Raw genomic sequence first — 21,199 nt, forward strand, 5'->3', positions numbered from 1 at the left:
AAGAAAAAGCAAAGAGGGATATGGCAATACAATCAGTGGGTCTATTTTAGACTGGAGTATCAGGGAAGGCCTCTCTGAAAAAAAATGAATGTGAACTGAGACCAGAATTCAGAGGTTAATAGTGGTTATCCCCAGGGAGAGGAAGTGGCTAGAAGGCAGGAGGACAGGGACACTTACTGTTTATTTTTATGTTCTTTTTTTCCCACAAGCACCCCGACTGGAATCCACTTGACAACCCCCTCCCCGTGGGGGGGGGGGAGCAATGCTCAAATCAACTGAGCTATCCTCACCACCCAGGGCTAACTTGTTCGAACCAATCAAACCACTGACTGTGGGAGGGGAAGAGGGAGAGAAAGGAGAGAAGGAGGAGAGAAGCAGAAGGCTGCTTCTCTTGTGTGCCCTGACCAGGAATCGAACCTAGAACATCCATACGCCAGGCTGACACTCTATATACTGAGCCAACAGCTAGGGCCTCTTTTTTATCTTTTAAACTTGTTCCACCCTGGCCGTTAGGCTCATCGGTAGAGTGTAGGCCAGATGTGTGGAAGTCCTGGGTCCAATTCCCAGTCAGAGTACAGAGGAGAAGCAACCATCTGTTTCTCCACTCTTCCCCCTTCTCTTTCTCTTTCTCTCTCTTCCTCTTCCACAGCCATGGCTCGAATCGTTAGAGCAAGTCGGCCCCAAGCACAAAGGATGGCTCTATGGCCTTGTCTCAGGTATTAAAGTAGTTCGGTTGCTGAGCAATGGAATAGCAGCCCCAAATGGGCAGAGCATCACAGTGTAGGGGGCTTGCTGGGTAGATCCTGGTTGGGGCACATGCAGGAATCTATCTCTCAGCCTTCCCGCTTCTCACTTAATTTAAAAAAAAAAAACAACTTGTTCCATGTACATGTATTACCTATTCAAAAAATAAAATAAATTGAGACCTGAGAGGTAAATAGGAGTTTATTAAGTGAATAGATAGAGAACAAATGTTCCAGGCAGAGAAAATAGCATACATAAAGGCTCCAATGTGGGACACAGCTCTGGCACGTTCAAGGAACAGAAAGGCTGTCAGTGTAACTGATACAAAGTGAGAGGGACAGAGACCACCAGAGACTAGAGCAGTGGGTCAGAACACACCACAGTGGGCTTGTTAAGGGTTTGGATTTCAGACTGAACAGCCTAGCCACAAGCAGGGAAATTATATGTTTGATATGTTTTTAAAAGATCACTTTGGTTGTTGTGTGGAAAAGGGAGTGGGGAGAGGGAGTGTAGATGGAAAGGATAGGAGATTCAAGGAGTAGCCTTGGCTAAGTTATTGTTGGTGACCTCAAAGTATCCCCATCCCTCTCTCTAGTCCATCCTTCAGAGCTTACAAATTAATCCTTTTTAAACACAGACCTAATCAAGTTATTCTCTTTCATTAATTCAACCACTTATTCATTGCACACACACAATTTTTAAAAAAGTACTTACCGTACTATATGTAAAGCACGATACAGGGTGAGGCAAAAGTAGGTTTACAGTTGTGAGTATGTGAAACACATAGTTTATTCTTGTACTATTATTTATTAATCGTTGTATTATTTTTCATACAAACAACTGCTTTCAACTGTTTGTTATACACACTTTCTGAGCACATACTATTTGCCAGGTGTTGGGTAGGGTGTATCAGGGACTCACAGTCTGTTGAATGGAGAGAATGTCCTGTAATTAATTCTTGGCTGGGGCTATCCCAGTGTTTTCCTCTTTTCCTTCTGCATAGCCCTGCTAAAAATGGTTCTTCCAATTTTGAAGGAGAAATAATTAAAGATTAAAGTGATTTGTTTACTCTCCCTCCTAGATTGATGGGCTTAGTACCCAGTTTAGTAAACAAGGACATTGAAGGACAGTTGGCTCTGGCACATTTACAGGAAGGGGTGTGATATGGGAGGTGTCAATATGTGATTACATCCTATAATGGTGCTAACTGAAAGATTTTCAAAGCCTCTTTTTGAAACCCTGGGGTTTTGTGTCTTTTCAGTGAAAAGAGTTGCCTTTTCTCTCAGGAGGTTGCAAAGTTAATGTGACAGCAGGAAATCCAGCTTAATGACACCAAGTAAGGGGGAATTCAGTTGAATTTATCAGAAATCAGAGGCTTTCAAACTTGTTAATTTTATTATTCAAACAACTGGCTAATTAAGCAGTTTAACCACTTGTAAGTTGACCAAAACCTTTCATTTAAGAAGAAAAATGGTTCATTTAACAGCAGTTTGAATCAGCTTCTTAATTAAACAGCTGCTCTAATTATAGGAATTGCCCCCAACTGAATTTGAAAATGCCTCCTTGCCAAGGAATCCCAGTAGATGAGAGGCCACAGCAAGCATTTGTGGAACTTTTACCTGAGATATGTCATCATCTCAAAGATCACTTTCGGTCCTGCTTTTTGAAATCACTGGAGGGTTATTGAGTTCTGTGTACTTAAAAATGGTGAGTGGCATCTAAGTTTTCTTTTTTATTTATACAAAAGGTCTTATAATAACACAAAAGGTTTTACAATATGTATGTGTATATATATATGTATACACACACATATATATGTGTGTGTTTTTTAAGGTTCTTGGAATAGTTTACCAAGACAAACTGCAATGATTTGGCCCTGGAAGCTAATTGTATGTTTGTCTGTTTTTCCAGGTGTAAAGCCAGCAGCCAGGGCCAGGGTCACTATCAGAGCAGCCCAGCTCATGCAGGTTCGCATTGGATTTGGACAGTCGGTAAAGAAACAGCGGAGCCAAAAACTGATGGGCCATAGTCTTTAATTCTAGCTTGCACCCGGCGGGCAAGTAAAAACACACACTGGGCTCCAAAACCCAATCACATTCAGTGCTCACAAAGCCACTGACTTATCCGAGTTTCCTAGAATCAAAGGTTTCTAGCTCACCAGACTTATTCACCTCTGTTCCCCATCTCCTTCCTTATCCCAAATACAAACTCTACACAAACTGGCATCTGACTCAGCACTCCACCATCTTGGCTGCTTCTCCTGGCCTCCTCCATGTGGCCTTTCTCTGCTCTCCTCTGCTCTCTCTTCTAATGATAATTTCTGGAACCAAGAGCACAAGCTCCCGCTCCGACCCCATTTTATAGTGTAGAAATCCAAACCCTTAATCCAATATACATAATAGGGAAGTCTCTAATACAAAGTCACTTCTCTGAGGCATGATTGGATTGTACCACCCCACATCAAAAAAGGTGGGAAAGGCTTAATCCCAAAACCGAGCCCCAGGCTACAAGGATTCTGCCTGCCTTTAGCCCACCCCAACACACATTAATATCACCTGGGCAACGGCCTCCTCATGTTATCTTTAACAAAGTGAGCATAATACATTTTATCTGCCCAACACCAGGTTTTCTAATTACTCTGAACTACTTGGACTGCAACATACCATGTTTCTCTGACTCTACCTCTTTTTTTTAAAGTGAGAGGCAGGGAGGCAGAGAGACAGGCTCCTGAATGCACCCCAACCAGGAGCCACCTGGCAAGCCCCCTACCCTTTGATATTCTGTCCATCTGGGGCCGCGGCTCCACTGCTCAGCAACCGAGCTACTTTAGCACCTGAGGCAAGGCCATGGAGCCATCCTCAGCGCCCAAGGCCAACTTGCTGGAACCATTTGAGCCATACATTGCTGTGGGAGGAGAAGAGAGAGAGAGAGAGAAAGGGGAGGGGGAAGGGTGGAGAAACAGATAGATGTTCACTTCTGTGTGCCCTGACCAGGAATTAAACCTGAGACTTCCACACATGGGGCAGACACTCTACCACTGAACCAACTGGCCAAAGCCTGAGTTCACCTTTGTGCTCATGCTGCAATGAGAGGACTCTGATTTCCCTTCACTTAACTTCTTTAGACCTCTTTATAAATGTTTACTTCTACACCTCTCTATTATGTTTAAATCAGTAAGAAAAGGACACTTACTGCAATTAGGTCCATACCTTGGAGAGAGCACCTGGTACAGTACCTGGGGCCCCAGAGAGTTTAATGGGTGAAGGTAGGAATAGGTTACTGCTCCCTACTTTTTTTCCTGAACATCATTATAATTCAGCTTTGAAATTTCTAACTTTAAAGATATTTCAAGGAACCCAAGAAAAATACCAGCTTTTCAAGTAAACTGATAAGAACAGGTGCTATGCTTGATCTTAGCCTGAGATCAAGCTGAGAAAAGGCTGACAACTTTTCAAGTAGAATTATCTTGGCATGCCAACACTGGTGAGTCACCCTGGGCCTTGGAGCCTTCTAGACACTGGCATTCCCTAACAGTTGAAAATGGGCAAAGGAAAACATCAATGGCCAGTATGAAAACGTGTTCAAGCAACTATTAATCAAAGACATGCAGATGACAAATATAAGGTACAGTGTTATTCAACTTACAATATTAGCAAATATCTTAAAAATAACAATATTGATAAGTATATAAAAAGGGATTCTCAAATACCAAAGAAGTATAAAATGGTGCAACCTTTCTGCAGAGCAATTTGGTAATGCACACCAATAGCTTTAAAAATGTGCGTTTCCTTTGACTTAACAGTTTGACTTACAGAAATGTGTCCTAAGTAAATAATCAGATAAGGACACAAATTCTAATGTACAAGGATATTCATCATAGTGTTGTTTATATTAGAAATTCCTGGAGACAATTTAAATTTCACCAAATATGAAACTGAGTAAATTATTACTTCCTACCTATCTCTTCAGAAGGATCACTATTGGGCCTTTCCATTTTTTTTTTTTTAGATTTTATTTATTCTTTTTTTGTGTGTGTATTTTTCTGAAGTTGGAAATGGGGAGGCAGTCAGACATACTCCCGCATGCGCCCAACCGGGATCCACCCGGCATACCCACCAGGGGGCGATGCTCTGCCCATCTGGGGCGTCAATCTGTTGCAACCAGAGCCATTCTAGCGCCTGAGGCAGAGGCCACAGAGCCATCCTCAGCGCCCGGCCCATCTTTGCTCCAATGGAACCTTGGCTGCCAGAGGGGAAGAGAGAGGCAGAGAGGAAGGAGAGGGGGAGGGGTGGAGAAGCAGATGGGCGCTTTTCCTGTGTGCCCTGGCCGGGAATCAAACCCGGGACTCCTGCACGCCAGGCCGACACTCTACCACTGAGCCAACCGGCCAGGGCTTATTTATTCATTTTTATTAGAGAGAGAGGAAGAGATAGAGAGAACAGGAGGAGGAGCAGGAAGCATCAACTCCCCTATGTGCCTTGACCAGGCAAGTCCAGGGTTTTGAACCAGCAATCTCAGCTTTCCAGGTCGATGATTTATCCACTGCACCACCACAGGTCAGGCTATTGAGCTTTTCCAATAGCATTTAACATGCCCTACTTGATCTTAGCTTTAAAAACAAAACGAAAAAACCCCTCAGAATTAGGTAGCTATCAAATAATAAAATATACTACTAAACTATAGTAACCACTAGTATTAAAACAGCTTGGTACTGCCATCAAATATACAGATAGATCAATAAAATAAAACAAAATTAAAATAGTCCTGGATCTATATGGAAGTTTAGGTGACATTTGCAAACCTATTGGAAAAAGATGGGTATTTTTTGTTTTTTTAAAATATGGAACGCTTTCCAAATTTGCATGTCATCCTTGCACAGGGGCTGTGCTAATCTTCTCTGTATCGTCCCAATTTTAGTATATGTGCTGCTGAAGTGAACATGAAAAGATGGATGTTTTAATGCTAAAACAACTGACTACTCACTCGTTTTGCAAGAAAAATTGCATCTCTACTCAGTCCTATTTCTGGATAGACTACATATTTAAAAAAAATACAAAAAGATAACATAAAGAATAGTTTTTTTAAAAAATCTTGGCATACAGAAGATCTTCCTAAGCATGAAAGAAAATCTAGAAATGAACGCTTAATAAATTCATCTGTATAAAAATTTAAGATTTCTATTTAGCAAAAATCACAAAAACAAAGTCAAGGAACATGACTGGAAACAATACAAATTATATATGACAGAAAAATGCATATTTCCTTATTATATATTGATAGAAACCATATAAATATTATTACAGATCAAAAATGAAAAAACAAACAAGAAATAGAAAAATGGACAAAAAATTTAAATAGGCAGTTCACAAGGAAATAAAAACAAATGGCCAATAAAAATAGAAAAAGATGACAAACTCAAAAAATGCAAATTACAAAGAGACATAATTTTTCATGAGCAAAAAAAATAAGATGTTTTATAAAATCCAGTTTTGGCCAGAAAATAGAAATGTAAATTAATACAACTTCTCTGAAGGGCAATCTGATGATATTTATCAAAATTTTCAATTCACAATCTATTGATTCAGCAATTTCAGTTCCAGGAATTTATCTTACAAATGTATAGTAACAAGTTTACAAAGAAGTATAAAAATGGTTGCTGCTGCATTTGTTCAAATAAAAGAAACTAAATACAACCTAAATGCCCAACTTTAAGATATATCATAAAAACATATTATATACATGTACATAATATGTACAAAACTTTCTTGAAAAATATACAGGAATAAGAAATTGCTATCAGTGTGGGGCATAAGGCTAGGAAATAGAAGAAAATTAAACTTATCATATGAATACATTTAGGACTTTTTAACAGTTGATAATTTTAACATGAATTTTTAAAAAAGACTCCTCAGAATACAGTGCAGTTCAAAATGAACTTTGCCTCTGGTTAAGAGGTAAGGGATGAAACCACAGCTAAGGAATAATAGGACTTAAACATAATTCTTTTTTTTTACACAAAAAGAAAAAGAAAGTCTAACAAAATGTTAACTGCCCTCTGGACAGATAGCTCAGTTGGTTATAGAGCATTGTCCCACAGGCAAAGTTGCAGGCTCAAACCCCAGTCAGGGCACATACAATAATCAACCAATGAATGCATAAATAAGTGAAACAATAAATTGATGTTGCTCTCTTTCCCTCTCTCTCTAAACTCAATCAATTAGTTAATTTCCAAAACTGGGTTTATTTGACGTCATATTTTTTGCTTTGTTATACTGTTTACATCTTTCAAAATAAAAAGTGTAATTAGGTGAAAAATACCCATTAAAATAGAAACTTTCCTGAGCCACATACCCCTCTCTATCTCCTGCCAACTTTCTCTCATCCCATTCAAAGTCAAACTTTGTGAAAATATTGTCTATAATAACTTTCTCTAACTCCTGAACTCCCATCCACTTGTCCACTCGGTTGATTTCCACACAGACCAATCCCACCTACAAAGACACTGCTGTCACTAAGGTCACCAGTGACATCTTTGTTGTGTGAGACAAAGGTTTGGTGTCTCTTTAACAGAATGTAGAGAATATCCTTATTTCTAGAAATGCATGCTGAAGTATTTAAAGGTGAAGTATTATATTGTTTGATAGAGAAAGCAAAATGTTAAGAACAGTTAAATCTAAGTGGTGGGTACATAAGTGTTCACAGTAGTATTCTTGGGGAAAAAATTTTATTTTTTATATTTTACTTAGAAAATTAACTTTAACAGGGTGACATTGATCAATAAGAGCACATAGGTTTCAGATGAACATTTCTATAGCATTTGAACTGTTGATGATGGGTGGTTGTACACCCATCACTCAAAGTCAAATCATTTTCCATCACATTATATTTGTCCCTCTTTGCACCCTTCTCCCCATCCCCCTTCCCCTGGTAACTGCTTCACTTTTTTTATATATATTTTTGTTTTTTAAGAAGATTTTTATTTATATTTATTTATTGATTCATTTTAGAGGAGAGAGAGAGAGAGAGAGAGAGAGAGAGAGAGAGAGAGAAGGCGGGGAGGAGCAGGAAGCATCAACTCCCATATGTGCCTTGACCGGGCAAGCCCAGGGTTTTGAACTGGCAACCTCAGCATTCCAGGTCAACACTTGATCCACTGCACCACCACAGGTCAAGCTACTGCTTCAATTTTATCTATGTTCATGAGTCTCAGTTTAATATCCAACCTAGCCTGACCAGGCGGTGGCGCAGTGGATAGAGCGTCGGACTGGGATGCAGAGGACCTAGGTTTGAGACCCCGAGGTCGCCAGTTTGAGCGCAGGCTCATCTGGTTTGAGCAAAAGCCCACCAGCTTGAACCCAAGGTCACTGGCTCCAGCAAGGGGTTACTCGGTCTGCTGAAGGCCCACGGTCAAGGCACATATGAGAAAGCAATCAATGAACAACTAAGGTGTTGCAACGTGCAATGGAAAACTAATGATTGATGCTTCTCATCTCTCTCCGTTCCTGTCTGTCTGTCCCTGTCTATCCCTCTCTCTGACTCACTCCCTGTCTCTGTAAATAAATAAATTTAAAAACCAGGATTTAACATTGATACTTAAAATATATATATATATATATATATATCCAACCTACATGTGAAATCATAAAGTTCTTAGCCTTTTCTGATTTACTTATTTCACTCTCTATAATGTTCTCAAGGTCCATCTATGTTGTCGTAAATGACACTATGTCATCATTTCTTATGGCTGAATAGTATTCTATTGTACCACATCTTTATCCAATCCTCTATCAAAGGATACTTTGGTTGTTTCCATGTCTTGGCCACTGTGAATAATGCTGCGATGAACACTGGGGTGCATGTGTCTTTACATACCAACGTTTTCAAGTTTTGGTGATAGATACCCATTAGAGGGATTGCTGCGTCATATGGTAGTTCTATTCTTAATTTTTTGAGGAACCACCATACTTTCTTCCATAATGTTTGTATTAATTTGCATTTCCATCAACAGTGGATGAGGGTTCCTTTTTCTCCACAGCCTTTCCAACACTTGTTATTACCTGTCTTGTTGACAATAGCCAAGCCAACAGGTGTGAGGTGGTATCTCATTGTAGTTTTGATTTGCATTGCTCGAATAGCTAGTGAAGATGAGCATCTTTTCATATATCTGTTGGCCATTTGTATGTCTTCTTGGGAGAAGTGTCTGTTCAGGTCCTCTCCCCATTTTCTAATTGGATTGTTTGCTTGTTTGTTGCTGAGCTTTGTGAGTTCTTTATATATTTTGGAAATTAACCCCTTATCTGAGTTGTTGTTTGCAATATCATCTTCCATTTAGTTGGCTATTTGTTTTGTTGTCAGTTTCTTTTGTTGTGCAGAAGCTTTTTAGTTTGAGATAGTCTCATTCATTTATTTTTGCCTTTACTTCCCTTGCCTTTGGAGTCAAATTCATAAATTGTTCTCTATGGTCAAGGTCTATGAGTTTAGTACCTATGTAAAAAATTACTTCTTACAAGACTGTTAGCTTCCAAATGGCAACAACTGTACCCTCTTAATTTCGTAGCCCCAACATCTAAAACAGATCCTGGTACAATAAATATTTGTTGAGAGAATGAGTAATAAAAAGAATCCCATATTTTGTGATGCTGGGTTTTGGGGCTAGAAGAAATGGTGATTCTCTATACATCTGAAATAATTAACAAATATAAAACCTCTTTTACACTGCCTGGCACATATTAGGCACTCATGTTAGTTAGTTCCCTTCTTTACTCCCATTCCTTTGCTCCGATACTCTTTAGACAAATGAGAGATGTCATTAAAATACAACAACAGCTTTCAAATTTCTCACATAATACACAAAGCAAAAATGGCAAGTCATTAGGTTGAAACAGATTAAAGTTTATTGAGTCAATCAGATTGAATGGACATTCATTTTAGACAAAATCCTAACCTTTGAGATGACAGACATGAAAGACAGGTCTGGAATAGTAGCACTAATAATATAAATAATAACAAAAACAAAATGTAAGGTCAGTGGATAATGGGGGATGGTCACGTGGGGAACTCAGAACCGAGAACTTTGGCTAGGACTGCCCACAACCAAGTGCGCCAAAAGGAGGCTTCACAGGAACCGTTTGGAAAAAAGCCATCGTCTGCCAGCCAGTGGGATTTCACCACGTCATGTTAGCTCCACTTCCCTAGAGGGACCCTTTAAATATCTCCCACGTGGTTTAATCTGTGCAACTTCCCTAGCCTCCATCTCCTCCATCTTTCTTTCCTCGGGGCCAGGGAACCTTGCCGGGCGGGATGCGCTCTGTACTCAATAAAGCCGTTTGCTATTCCACACTTTGTGGCTCTGGCCCATTCCTTCCTTCTCGGCGGGGAAAAATACCTTACACAAAACACCTAACATTTTTGAGCACTTTATGTGTTTAATCTCATTGAATCTTCAAGTAATTCACTGTAGTTATACTATAATTTTTTAAGTGAGGAATCCCCATTTTTTAAGTGAGGAAACCAAGCCATGGGGAGGTAGGCAAAGGCCCCATATAAATATGTGGTTGATTTGGAATCCAACTAACTGCAGATCTCTTGCTGTTAACATTACTGCTGTCCTATTCAATGTAAAGGCTCAGATCTGGTCCCAGCCACTCTTCTCAAAGCTATGTTAGGCATCCGTCTAGCCAAATTTATCACTGTTAGAAAGTCTCTTAATGCAGGCAGACCATACCAGGAAATAAATGCTTACCTGAAGAACATATGGGATTCTCTCCTGAAGTTTTGAACCTAAAAAGAGGGAAAGAGTACGTTGAATACAATTAGATACTATTTATTTGCACAGTTATTAAAACTTGTATACTCCTCATTAAGGATAAGTCAATGCTAGATATTTCCTTATTCTCTCCTTCTCTTCTTTCCAGAAATATTAAGTACTTACTATGTGCCAGACAATGTGCTAGGTCTTGAGGATACAAAAATAAGTAAATGTCTGTAGTTGGGTGAGAGATATTATACATAACAAATGCAAGCCACAATGTAGTACTAATCCAAAACAAAAACATGTACAAGACTTGGTGGAGCACAAAGGAAAGTGTGATCATTTCCACCTGGAAGGTGAAACTATTTGAGCTGAGCTTTAAAAACGAGCTGTTCTTGATTATTTACCCTTACAGGTAAAGCATTCTAAGCAGAGGGATAAAAGTGGTATGTTTGAGGAACAGCAAGTAGCTGGATATAAATGGAATTTAAGCCAGGGAAGGGAACAGGGGGAAAGTGGTAATCAGGGTCCAGATTATGAAAAACTTTGTACACTGTGCTAAGGAGTTTGGTCTTTAATCTGTGTAGGTAGTGGGAATCTCCTGGCAAAATTTAAGCACAGGAGTGATATAGTCAAGTTTAAGTTTTAGAACGTTAACCCTGGCAGTAGGTGAGAAATGAATGGGAGAGGTGAGAGTGAGGCAAGAGAACCAGCGATTTGGTTCTTGTATTGGTCTTTCATTATTAGAACATGCTCAGGGAGGATAGAGAGGAAGGAACAGCAATGAGAGCCAGACTGGATACAGAAGCCAGAGAACATGGAGAAGAATAAAATGGTTCTGTTTGGCTGACTAGGTAATCAGAATATTTTAGTCTAGGATCCTGCAAAGCTTTGACACTAAACTGTGGGACAAGATAGAGACAAGATGATCTGTAATTAAATGCTGACTCCGCCTGACCAGGCGGTGGCGCAGTGGATAGAGCGTCGGACTGGGATGCGGAAGGACCCAGGTTCGAGACCCCAGAGGTCGCGCACGGGCTCATCTGGCTTGAGCAAAGAGCTCGCCAGCTTGGACCCAAGGTCGCTGGCTCCAGCAAGGGGTTACTCGGTCTGCTGAAGGCCCACGGTCAAGGCACATGTGAGAAAGCAATCAATGAACAACTAAGAAGTCGCAATGCGCAATGAGAAACTGATGATTGATGCTTCTCATCTCTCTCTGTTCCTGTCTGTCTGTCCCTGTCTATCTCTGCCTCTGTAAAAAAAAAAAAAAAAAAAAAAAAAAAAATGCTGACTCCACCATTTCAAAACTGACCTTAGGCAAGTTGTTTTATATCTCTGCAATTGTTATCTCATTTTTACAACACAGATAATAGTACAATCTCATGGGACTGAAAATCTATCTTAAACTCTCAGAGCCTATTTCCTCTTTTGTAAAATAACAATATTTATATTTTTCTGGTTAAGATTTTTTGGTTCAGATTAGAGAGAACATGTAAAATGCCTAACATGGTGCCAAGTAAGTGCATATTTAATAGTTGACTGGTTAATGGAAAAATAGATTAAGATGGAAAGGCAATAAGAGGAAAAAGTCTTCAAAAAATGTAAAGGACTGGCCCTGGCCGGTTGGCTCAGCGGTAGAGCGTCGGCCTAGCGTGCGGAGGACCCGGGTTCGATTCCCGGCCAGGGCACACAGGAGAAGCACCCATTTGCTTCTCCACCCCTCTGCCGCGCTTTCCTCTCTGTCTCTCTCTTCCCCTCCTGCAGCCAAGGCTCCATTGGAGCAAAGATGGCCCGGGCGCTGGGGATGGCTCTGTGGCCTCTGCCTCAGGCGCTAGAGTGGCTCTGGTCGCAACATGGCGACGCCCAGGATGGGCAGAGCATCGCCCCCTGGTGGGCAGAGCGTCGCCCCTGGTGGGCGTGCCGGGTGGATCCCGGTCGGGCGCATGCGGGAGTCTGTCTGACTGTCTCTCCCTGTTTCCAGCTTCAGAAAAATGAAAGAAAAAAAAAAAAAGAAAAAAAAAATGTAAAGGACTAAAAAAAATCATCCAGGCTTATGAGTGTCCTATGGTCCAGGAAGATATTCAATTTGTTATTTCATAGCATGTGACTGCCACACATAAGACACTTAGTGGATATCTACTGAATAGAGAAATAAATAAACTACCAAATGCTCTTCATTATCATCTAAAGAAAAAATAATGGAGAAGTAGCATATTATATATGCAATATAGGTTTGAATCCTAACTCCAACTCATATTAGCTATGTCATCAATTAACAATTCTGAATTATTTATGCAGAAAACTGAGATAACATCACTTGTTTCACTAGACCATTATGAAGTTATTAATTAATTAAACAAATATTTATTAAATGCCTACTATGTGTCAGACACCATTCTAGGCCCTAGGGATACAGTAGTAAACAAAACTAGCAAAGTCTTAATCCATATGATACTTATATTCCAGTAAGCAGGGTGAGGAAGACAGATAATTTAAGTATATATACACATTCATATATATAAAGTGTGTCAGATGGTGATATCTTCTATGAAAAATAAAGCAAGGTAAGGGGATAGAGATTGATGGAAGGGTAGTCGGGGAAGGCTTCTCTGATAAGATGACATTTGGGCACAAACCTGAATAAAGTCAGAAGGCAAACCATATAGATATCTATGGGGAGAATGTGCAAAGATCCCCAGGCAGGATTGTGCTCAGATCATCAAGGAATAGAAAGGGAGCCAGTGTGACTAGAGCTGAGGAAGTAGTAGTACACAACAAGAGAATAGATCATATAAAGGCTTGTAAGCCATGGTAACCACTGTAGATCTAATTCTGATTAAGATTGAAGAGCTCTGAGAGAGGTGACATGAGCTTACTTGATTTTATTTTATTTTATTTATTTTATTTATTTTTTGCATTTTTCCGAAGCTGGAAACAGGGAGGCAGACAGACAGACTCCCGCATGCACCCGACTGGGATCCACCCGGCACGCCCACCAGGGGGCGATGCTCTGCCCATCTTGGGCGTTGCTCTGCCGCAATCAGGGCCATTCTAGCACCTGAGGCAGAGGCCACAGAGCCATCCTCAGCGCCCGGCCCATCTTTGCTCCAATGGAGCCTCAGCTGCGGCAGGGGAAGAGAGAGACAGAGAGGAAGGAGAGGGGGAGGGGTGGAGAAGCAGATGGGCACTTCTCCTGTGTGCCCTGGCCGGGAATCAAACCCGGGACTCCTGCACGCCAGGCTGACGCTCTACCACTGAGTCAACTGGCCAGGGGAGCTTACTTGATTTTAAAAGAATCACTCTGGTCCTGGCCGGCTGGCTCAGTGGTAGAGTGTCAGCCTGGTGTGTGGATGTTCCAGGTTCAATTCCCAGTCAGGGCACATAGGAGAAGTGACCATCTGCTTCTCCACCTCTCCCTCTCTCCCTTCTCTCTCTCTATCCCTTTCTTCTATTCCTGCGGCCTTGTCTTGGTTGGAACAAGTTGGCTTTGGGTGCTGAGGATGGCTCCATGGCCTCACCTCAGGTGCTAAAATAGCTCAGTTGCCAAGCAACAGAGCATCACCTGATAAGAGGTCTGCTGGGTGACTCTTGGTCAGGGTGCATGCAGGAGTCTGTCTCTCTGTGTCCCGCTTCTCACTTAGGAAAAATTAAAAAAAAAAAAAAAAGAATCACACTGATTTTAGCGTGAAGAATAAAAGACAAAAGTGAAAACAGGGAGACTTGTTAGAAGGCAGGATGATGGTAGGTAAGAAGATAGGGAGCTGGTTCCTAGTAGTTTAGCAAACAGAAAATATAAGACCTGAAACTGGAAGTGAAAAATTGTTTAATTCTGTGATATTTCTTTTCTTTTCTTTTTTTAATGAAGTGAGAGGTAGGGAGGTGGACAGACAGACTATCACATGTGCCCTAACTGGGATCCACCCAGAAACCCCCATCTAGGGCTGATATTCTGCCCATCTGAGCCTGCTCCTCCGTTGTTTAGCAACTAAGCTATTTTAGCAACTAAGGCAAGGCCATGGAGCCATACTCAGTGCCCAGGGCCAACTTGCCTATTCAAGCCATGGTTGCAGGAGGTGAAGGGCAGGGGAGAAGCAGATGGTCACTTTTCCTGTGTGCCCTGACCAAAATCAAACCCGGAACTTCTATATGCCGGGCTGACACTCGACCACTGAGCCAACAAGCCAGGGCCTAATTCGGTAATATTTCAAAAGTTGAACTAATAGGATTTGTTAAAGGATTGGATATGCGGGGAGGGTGAACACACAATAAAATGTACAGAAGATGTGTGCAGAATTGTGCACCTGAAAATGTATGAAGAATTGTGCACCTGAAACCTGTATAATTTTGTTAACCAGTGTTACTACAATAAATTCAATTAAAAAAGAAAAAGAAACAAAAAAATCACTAATATAGAATAATAGATGTAAATAAAATCATTATTAATATAAAGAGAACAAAAAAATTGGATGTAGAGGTACAGTAATAGCAATATCAAGGATGACTCCAAGAATTTTGGTCTAAGCAACCAGATGAACGGAATTGTCATCCACTGAGGCTGGTGAAAGAGCATAATGGCAGAGTTCACACCTGAGATGCTTAGTAGACATGCAAGTGGAGATAATGAAAAAATGTTGTGTAAACTACTTAGCAAAATGCAAATATTAACCATATTTAACTACTGTTATTAATATCCTTACCTTAAGTGGGGAAAGACTTGCTTAAAAATTATACCATTCTTCAAACACAGCACCTACAGCAAAACAGCCACATTAGAACAATCTAAGGACTGATAAATTTCCAAGCACCTCTTCACAGAGGCTAGAAACCCATAGTACATAAACCAAAAGGACCCAAAGACTCTTGTCCAGCAAAGAAGCTGTCCTATACTTAATACCAAACATGCAGGTAAATCCAGGTCATATTTTTTTCTTATTCCAGCCACTGCAGAAAATGAAGCCCCGGCCCTGGCTGATTGGCTCAGTGGTAGAGCATTGGCCTGGCATGCAGGAGTCCCGGGTTCGATTCCCGGCCAGGGCACACAGGAGAAGTGCCTATCTGCTTCTCCACCCCTCCCCCTCTCCTTCCTCTCTGTCTCTCTCTTCCCCTCCTGCACCCAAGGCTCCATTGGAGCAAAGTTTGCCCCGGCACTGAGGATGGCTCTGTGGCCTCTGCCTCAGGCGCTAGAATGGCTCTGGTCGCAACAGAGCGAGGCCCAAGATGGGCAGAGCATCCCCCCTGGAGGGCATGCCGGACGCCAGGTGGATCCCGGTCGGGCGCATGCGGGAGTCTGTCTGACTGCCTCCCCGTTTCCAACTTCAGAAAAATACAAAACAACAACAACAACAAAAAAAAAACCTAGAAGTCCTTTTTACATGCTGCCTTTTTTTTTTTTTGGTGGGCCATTCTTTATTAAAGTCTTGCACCAGCTGACCAGCAAACACACAGGAAAAACAATTCTCTCTTCATTCATTCAGAGCTCACAAAGCTACTGACACATTATCCGGTTCCACAACCAGGAGAATCTTCTCTGGTTTCTCCTAGAATCAAAGGCCTCACTAGTCTTAGTGGAGCTCACAAAAGCCCCTCACCTCTGGTTTCCATCTGCACCCCTTCTCTCTCTCTGCACAAATGGGCTTCTTCCTCAGCACCCTGCATTCTCCTTCTAACATTTACATGCTGCCTTTTTAAAAATCCTTATTTCCCCATTCCAATTTGATCTATTTTTTTCTAATATTGATCAATAACTGTTATGCTTTTGCCAAGAACAGGCACCATGTGACAGACCCTCTTAACTTCTTCCCTAATCCTTAAAACACTGCAAAGCAATTTTATAGGTGAGGCCACCAAGGCCTATTGACTTTATAGTCCAAGAAATTAGAGCTAATAAGTAGTTAAGAGAACTGTTTTACTCCAAAGGCTATGCCTCTATTACAGCATACTGTCTCTCTCAATAGTAATAATAGTGATACCAACATCAACAAAACAATAACGAGAGGAGGCAGTAGCAATGGAAGCCTGAGGTTCTGGCCATCTCAGTGCTTTCAATCTCAATCTGTCCGACTGGGCACCTACTGAAAAGATAAAGGATAGCTTTATTTAGGGAGTGTTTAACATAGAAGCCTTTCTATAAAGTAACGTGATAATAAATACTGTCTTTAAGGTCCCACAACATAAAGAAAAAATTCTGTCCACTATGGGTAAGTTTCAATTCCTTCGATATGTATGTGTTAAAAGCCTTTTAGCCCTGGCCAGGTAGCTCAGTTGGTTAGAGTGTTCTTCCACAATATGCCAAGGTTGCAGGTTTGAGTCCCAGTCAGGGCACATACAAGAATCAACCAATAACAGTATGAATAAGTGGAACAGCAAATCGATGCTTCTCTCTCTCTCATTTTCTCTCTCTCCCTCTCCAACTAAAAATCAATCATTAAATTTTAAGCCCTTTACATAAAAGTGAAACTAAGAGACATTGATAAGAGTGTGGTGGTTATGGGGGGAGGGGAGAGAGAGAAAGGGAAAGGGGGAGGGGGAGGGGCACAAAGAAAACTAGATAGAAGGTGACAGAGGACAACCTGACTTTGGGTGATGGGTATGCAACATAATTGAACGACAAGATAACCTGGACTTGTTATCTTTGAATATATGTATCCTGATGTATTGATGTTGCCCCATTAAAAAAATAAAATTAATAAAAAGCTGAAAAAAAAATAAAAGTCTACCTTTTTTGCTAAGTAATTTAAAATGTCACCTTCATTATATATCAAATATCTATATATGCTTGTTCTATTTTTGTACTTTCTTTTTTTTTTTTTTTTTTTGTATTTTTCTGAAGCTGGAAACGGAGAGACAGATAGACTCCCGCATGCAGCCGACAGGGATACACCTGGCACGCCCACCAGGGGCGAAGCTCCGCCCACCAGGGGCGATGCTCCGCCCCTCCGGGGCGTCGCTCTGTTGCGATCAGAGCCACTCTAGCGCCTGGGGCAGAGGCCAAGGAGCCATCCCCAACGCCTGGGCCATCCCCGCTCCAATGGAGCCTCAGCCGTGGGAGGGGAAGAGAGAGACAGAGAGGAAGGAGAGGGGGAGGGGTGGAAAGCAGAGGGGCGCCTCTCCTGTATGGCCTGGCCGGGAATCGAACCCGGGACTTCTGCACGCCAGGCCGACGCTCTACCACTGAGCCAACCGGCCAGGGCTGTACTTTCTATTCTATGACATTGTTTTGTCTGTCTACTCTTGGACTAATAACATACTATGTAAATAAAGGTTTGGTAGTATGATTTAAAAAAAAATTTTTTTTTAAGCCCTTTATACAGAAATAAAGGAAAATCTAAGAAACTGTCACAGTACCACACTAATGTAAGATAATAGGGAAAACTAGATGTGCAGTACACTGGAATTCTCTGTACTATCTTTGCAACTTTTTTGTAATTCTAAAACTATTCTAAAATAAAGTTTATTTATTTATTTTCTTTTTCAGGTGAGAGGAGGGGAGATAATGAGGCAGACTCGAGATCCACCCAGCAACCCCATCTGGGGCCAATGCTTGAGTACCCAGCTATTTTTAGTGCCTGATGCCGATGCACTCCAATGGAGCTATCCAAAACACTAGGGGCCATGCTCGAACCAATCGGGCCGCTGGCTGCAGGAAGAGAAGAGGGAGAGAAAAGGGAGAGGAAGAAGGGAAGAGGCAGACGGTTGCTTCTCCTGTGTGCCCTGACTGGGAATCAAATGCAGGATGTCCATAGGCTGGCCAGTGCTCTATCTACTGAGCCACCAGCCAGGGCCTAAAATAAAGTTTAATTTTTTTTTTTTTTTTTTTTTTGTATTTTTCTGAAGCTGGAAACGGGGAGAGACAGTCAGACAGACTCCCGCATGCGCCCGACCGGGATCCACCCGGCACGCCCACCAGGGGCGATGCTCTGCCCACCAGGGGGCGATGCTTTGCCCCTCCGGGGCGTCGCTCTGCCGCAACCAGAGCCACTCTAGCGCCTGGGGCAGAGGCCAAGGAGCCATCCCCAGCGCCCGGGCCATCTTTGCTCCAATGGAGCCTCCGCTGCGGGAGGGAAAGAGAGAGACAGAGAGGAAGGAGGGGGTGGGGGGTGGAGAAGCAAATGGGTGCTTCTCCTATGTGCCCTGGCCGGGAATCGAACCCGGGTCCCCCGCACGCCAGGCCGACACTCTACCGCTGAGCCAACCGGCCAGGGCCAAAGTTTAATTTTTAAAAAGACTATTCTGTGCTGACCGACCAGTGGTTGTGCAGTGGATAGAGCATTGACCTGGGATGCTGAGGTCCAAGGTTCAAAACCCTGAAGTCACCAGCTTGAGCACAGGCTCATGTGGCTTGAGTGTGGGCTCATCCAGCTTGCGTACAGGCTCATCAGCTTAAGTGCGGGGTCACCAAATTGAGTGTGGGATCATCGACATAATCTCATGGTCGCTGGCTTGAGCCCAAAGGTTGCTGGCTTAAAGCCCAAGATTGCTGGCTTGAGCCCGAGATCGCTGGCTTGATCAAGGGGTCTCTGGCTTGGCTGCAGCCCTCTGGTCAAGGCAAGTATGAAAAATAATGAACTCAAGTGACACAACTACGAGTTGACAGTTTTCATCTCTCACCCTTCCTGTCTCTCTCTCTTTCACTAAAAAAGTAAAAAATAAAGAAAAAGAATAAAGAAAAGATTATGTGCCAACTACTGTGCTGAAAATTAAAGAGAATATTAAAACAAAATGTAACAACATGGATGAACTTCAAAAACATTATGCTAAGTAAGCCTGACCAGATGGTGGCACAGTGGATAGAGCGTCGAACTGGGACACTATGGTCCCAGGTTCAAAACCCTGAAGTCACCAGCTTGAGTGTGGGCTCATCTGGAGCACAGGCTTTCCAGCTTGAGCCCAAAGGTTGCTGGCTTGAAGTCCAAGGTCACTGGCTTGAGCAAGGGGTCACTGGCTCTGCTGGCACGCCCCCCCCCGTCAAGATATGTATGAGAAGCAATCAATGAACAACTAGGAGTGCCACTACTATAAGTTGATGCTTCTCATCTCTCTCCTTTTCTGTCTGTCTCTCTCTTGCAAAAAAACAAACAAGCAAATAAAAACATTATGCTAAGTGAAACCAACCAGTCATAAGGGCCAAATTATTGTATGACTACATTTATGTGAAATCCTGGGAATAGGCAAATCTACAGAGAAAGAAAGTGGATTAGTGGCTGAGGGTCTGGGGATAACAGCCAAAGGACAAGGGGTTTCATTTTAGTAATGAAAATGTACTAAAACTGATTGTAATGATGGGTGCACAACTCTGAATATATTAAAAGCCATTAAATTGTATAGTTTAAATGAGTGAATTGTATGGTGCTAGAATTATATCTCAATAAAGCTTTTAAAAAATGTAAGCACAATCCCTATCCCAGTTCAAATGGCTGGGGAGAGAAGGGAATACATTTCTATCAAACAGCTAAACAATAGTGTAAGCATTATATGTTTAGGTCACAATAAGTGGTATAAACAACAAGCACTTATGGCAGAAAATCAAGGTGGAGATGGCCAAAAGAAGTTCTGAGCTTTTGGGGTGTTACAGATATTGCTGAGAATCTGCTCAAACTTATGAACCTGCTTTCCAGACAAATACATATATTCACGGATATACAAAAATTTGCATACTATTGCAAGAGATTGACTAAAACTCTTAGTATTACCCATAAACCAGTATGCTAAACCAAAAGATCCTCAGGGGCAGGGGTCATATCTCATTCCTCTCAGATACACTGTAGACATTCAATCAAGGTTTGTTTTGGTGAATAAAGAAATAATTAGAAAGAAGTGAATGAGTGATAATCAATGCTACCATCTGTTAAACACCCACATCCTTTGAGGAATACCTACCATGTGTCTAAATCATGATTCTCCCCCCCCCCCCTTTTTTTAAATATTTTTCTGAAGCTGGAAACGGGGAGAGACAGTCAGACAGACTCCCGCATGCGCCCGACCGGGATCCACCCGGCACGCCCACCAGGGGCGACGCTCTGCCCCTCCGGGGCGTCACTCTGCGCGACCAGAGCCACTCCAGCACCCGGGGCAGCGGCCAAGGAGCCATCCCCAGCGCCCGGGCCATCCTTGCTCCAATGGAGCCTTGGCTGCGGGAGGGGAAGAGAGAGACAGAGAGGAAGGAGGGGGGGTGGAGAAGCAAATGAGCGCCTCTCCTATGTGCCCTGGCCGGGAATCGAACCCGGGTCCCCCGCACGCCAGGCCGACGCTCCACCACTGAGCCAACCGGCCAGGGCCCCCCCCTTTTTTTTATAACAAAGACACAGAAAGAGACAGAGAAAGGGACAGGTACGGACAGATAGACAGGAAGGGAGATGAGAAGCATCAGTTTTTTGTTGCAGCACCTTAGTTGTTCATTGATGGCTTTCTTTTTTTTTTACATTGACAGAGAGAGAGTCAGAGAGAGGGATAGATAGGAACAGACAGGAACGCAGAGAGATGAGAAGCATCAATCATCAGTTTTTCCTTGCGACACCTTAGTTGTTCATTGATTGCTTTCTCATATGTGCCTTGATGGTGGGGCTACAGCAAACTGAGTAACCCCTTGCTCAAGCCAGTGACCTTGGGTCCAAGCTGGTGAGCTTTGCTCAAACCAGATGAGCCCGCACTCAAGCTGGTGACCTCGGGGTTTAGAACATGGGTCCTCCGCATCCCAGTCCAACACTA

The 21,199-nt window shown here is 42.3% G+C and overlaps 1 protein-coding gene and 1 non-coding gene across 3 annotated transcripts in view; both read right to left on the bottom strand.

Annotated features, from left to right (window-relative positions):
- The window catches only part of MRPL48 (mitochondrial ribosomal protein L48), an 82,637-nt gene that overhangs the window by 44,906 nt on the left and 16,532 nt on the right, over positions 1-21,199 (bottom strand). For both annotated transcript variants that reach the window (XM_066250198.1, XM_066250205.1), the window contains exons 2-3: positions 15,193-15,245; positions 10,487-10,524 (exon numbers count right to left, since the gene is read on the bottom strand). In XM_066250198.1, coding sequence (XP_066106295.1) covers positions 10,487-10,524; positions 15,193-15,245 — 91 coding nt within the window. The remainder of the gene's footprint in view (positions 1-10,486; positions 10,525-15,192; positions 15,246-21,199) is intronic.
- On the bottom strand, positions 5,579-5,683 carry LOC136321628 (U6 spliceosomal RNA). Its single transcript, XR_010728774.1, has one exon. It is a non-coding gene; the product is annotated as a U6 spliceosomal RNA (small nuclear RNA).

Source organism: Saccopteryx bilineata, chromosome 1, assembly GCF_036850765.1.
Source record: "Saccopteryx bilineata isolate mSacBil1 chromosome 1, mSacBil1_pri_phased_curated, whole genome shotgun sequence".
In the NCBI taxonomy this organism is placed as follows: domain Eukaryota; kingdom Metazoa; phylum Chordata; class Mammalia; order Chiroptera; family Emballonuridae; genus Saccopteryx; species Saccopteryx bilineata.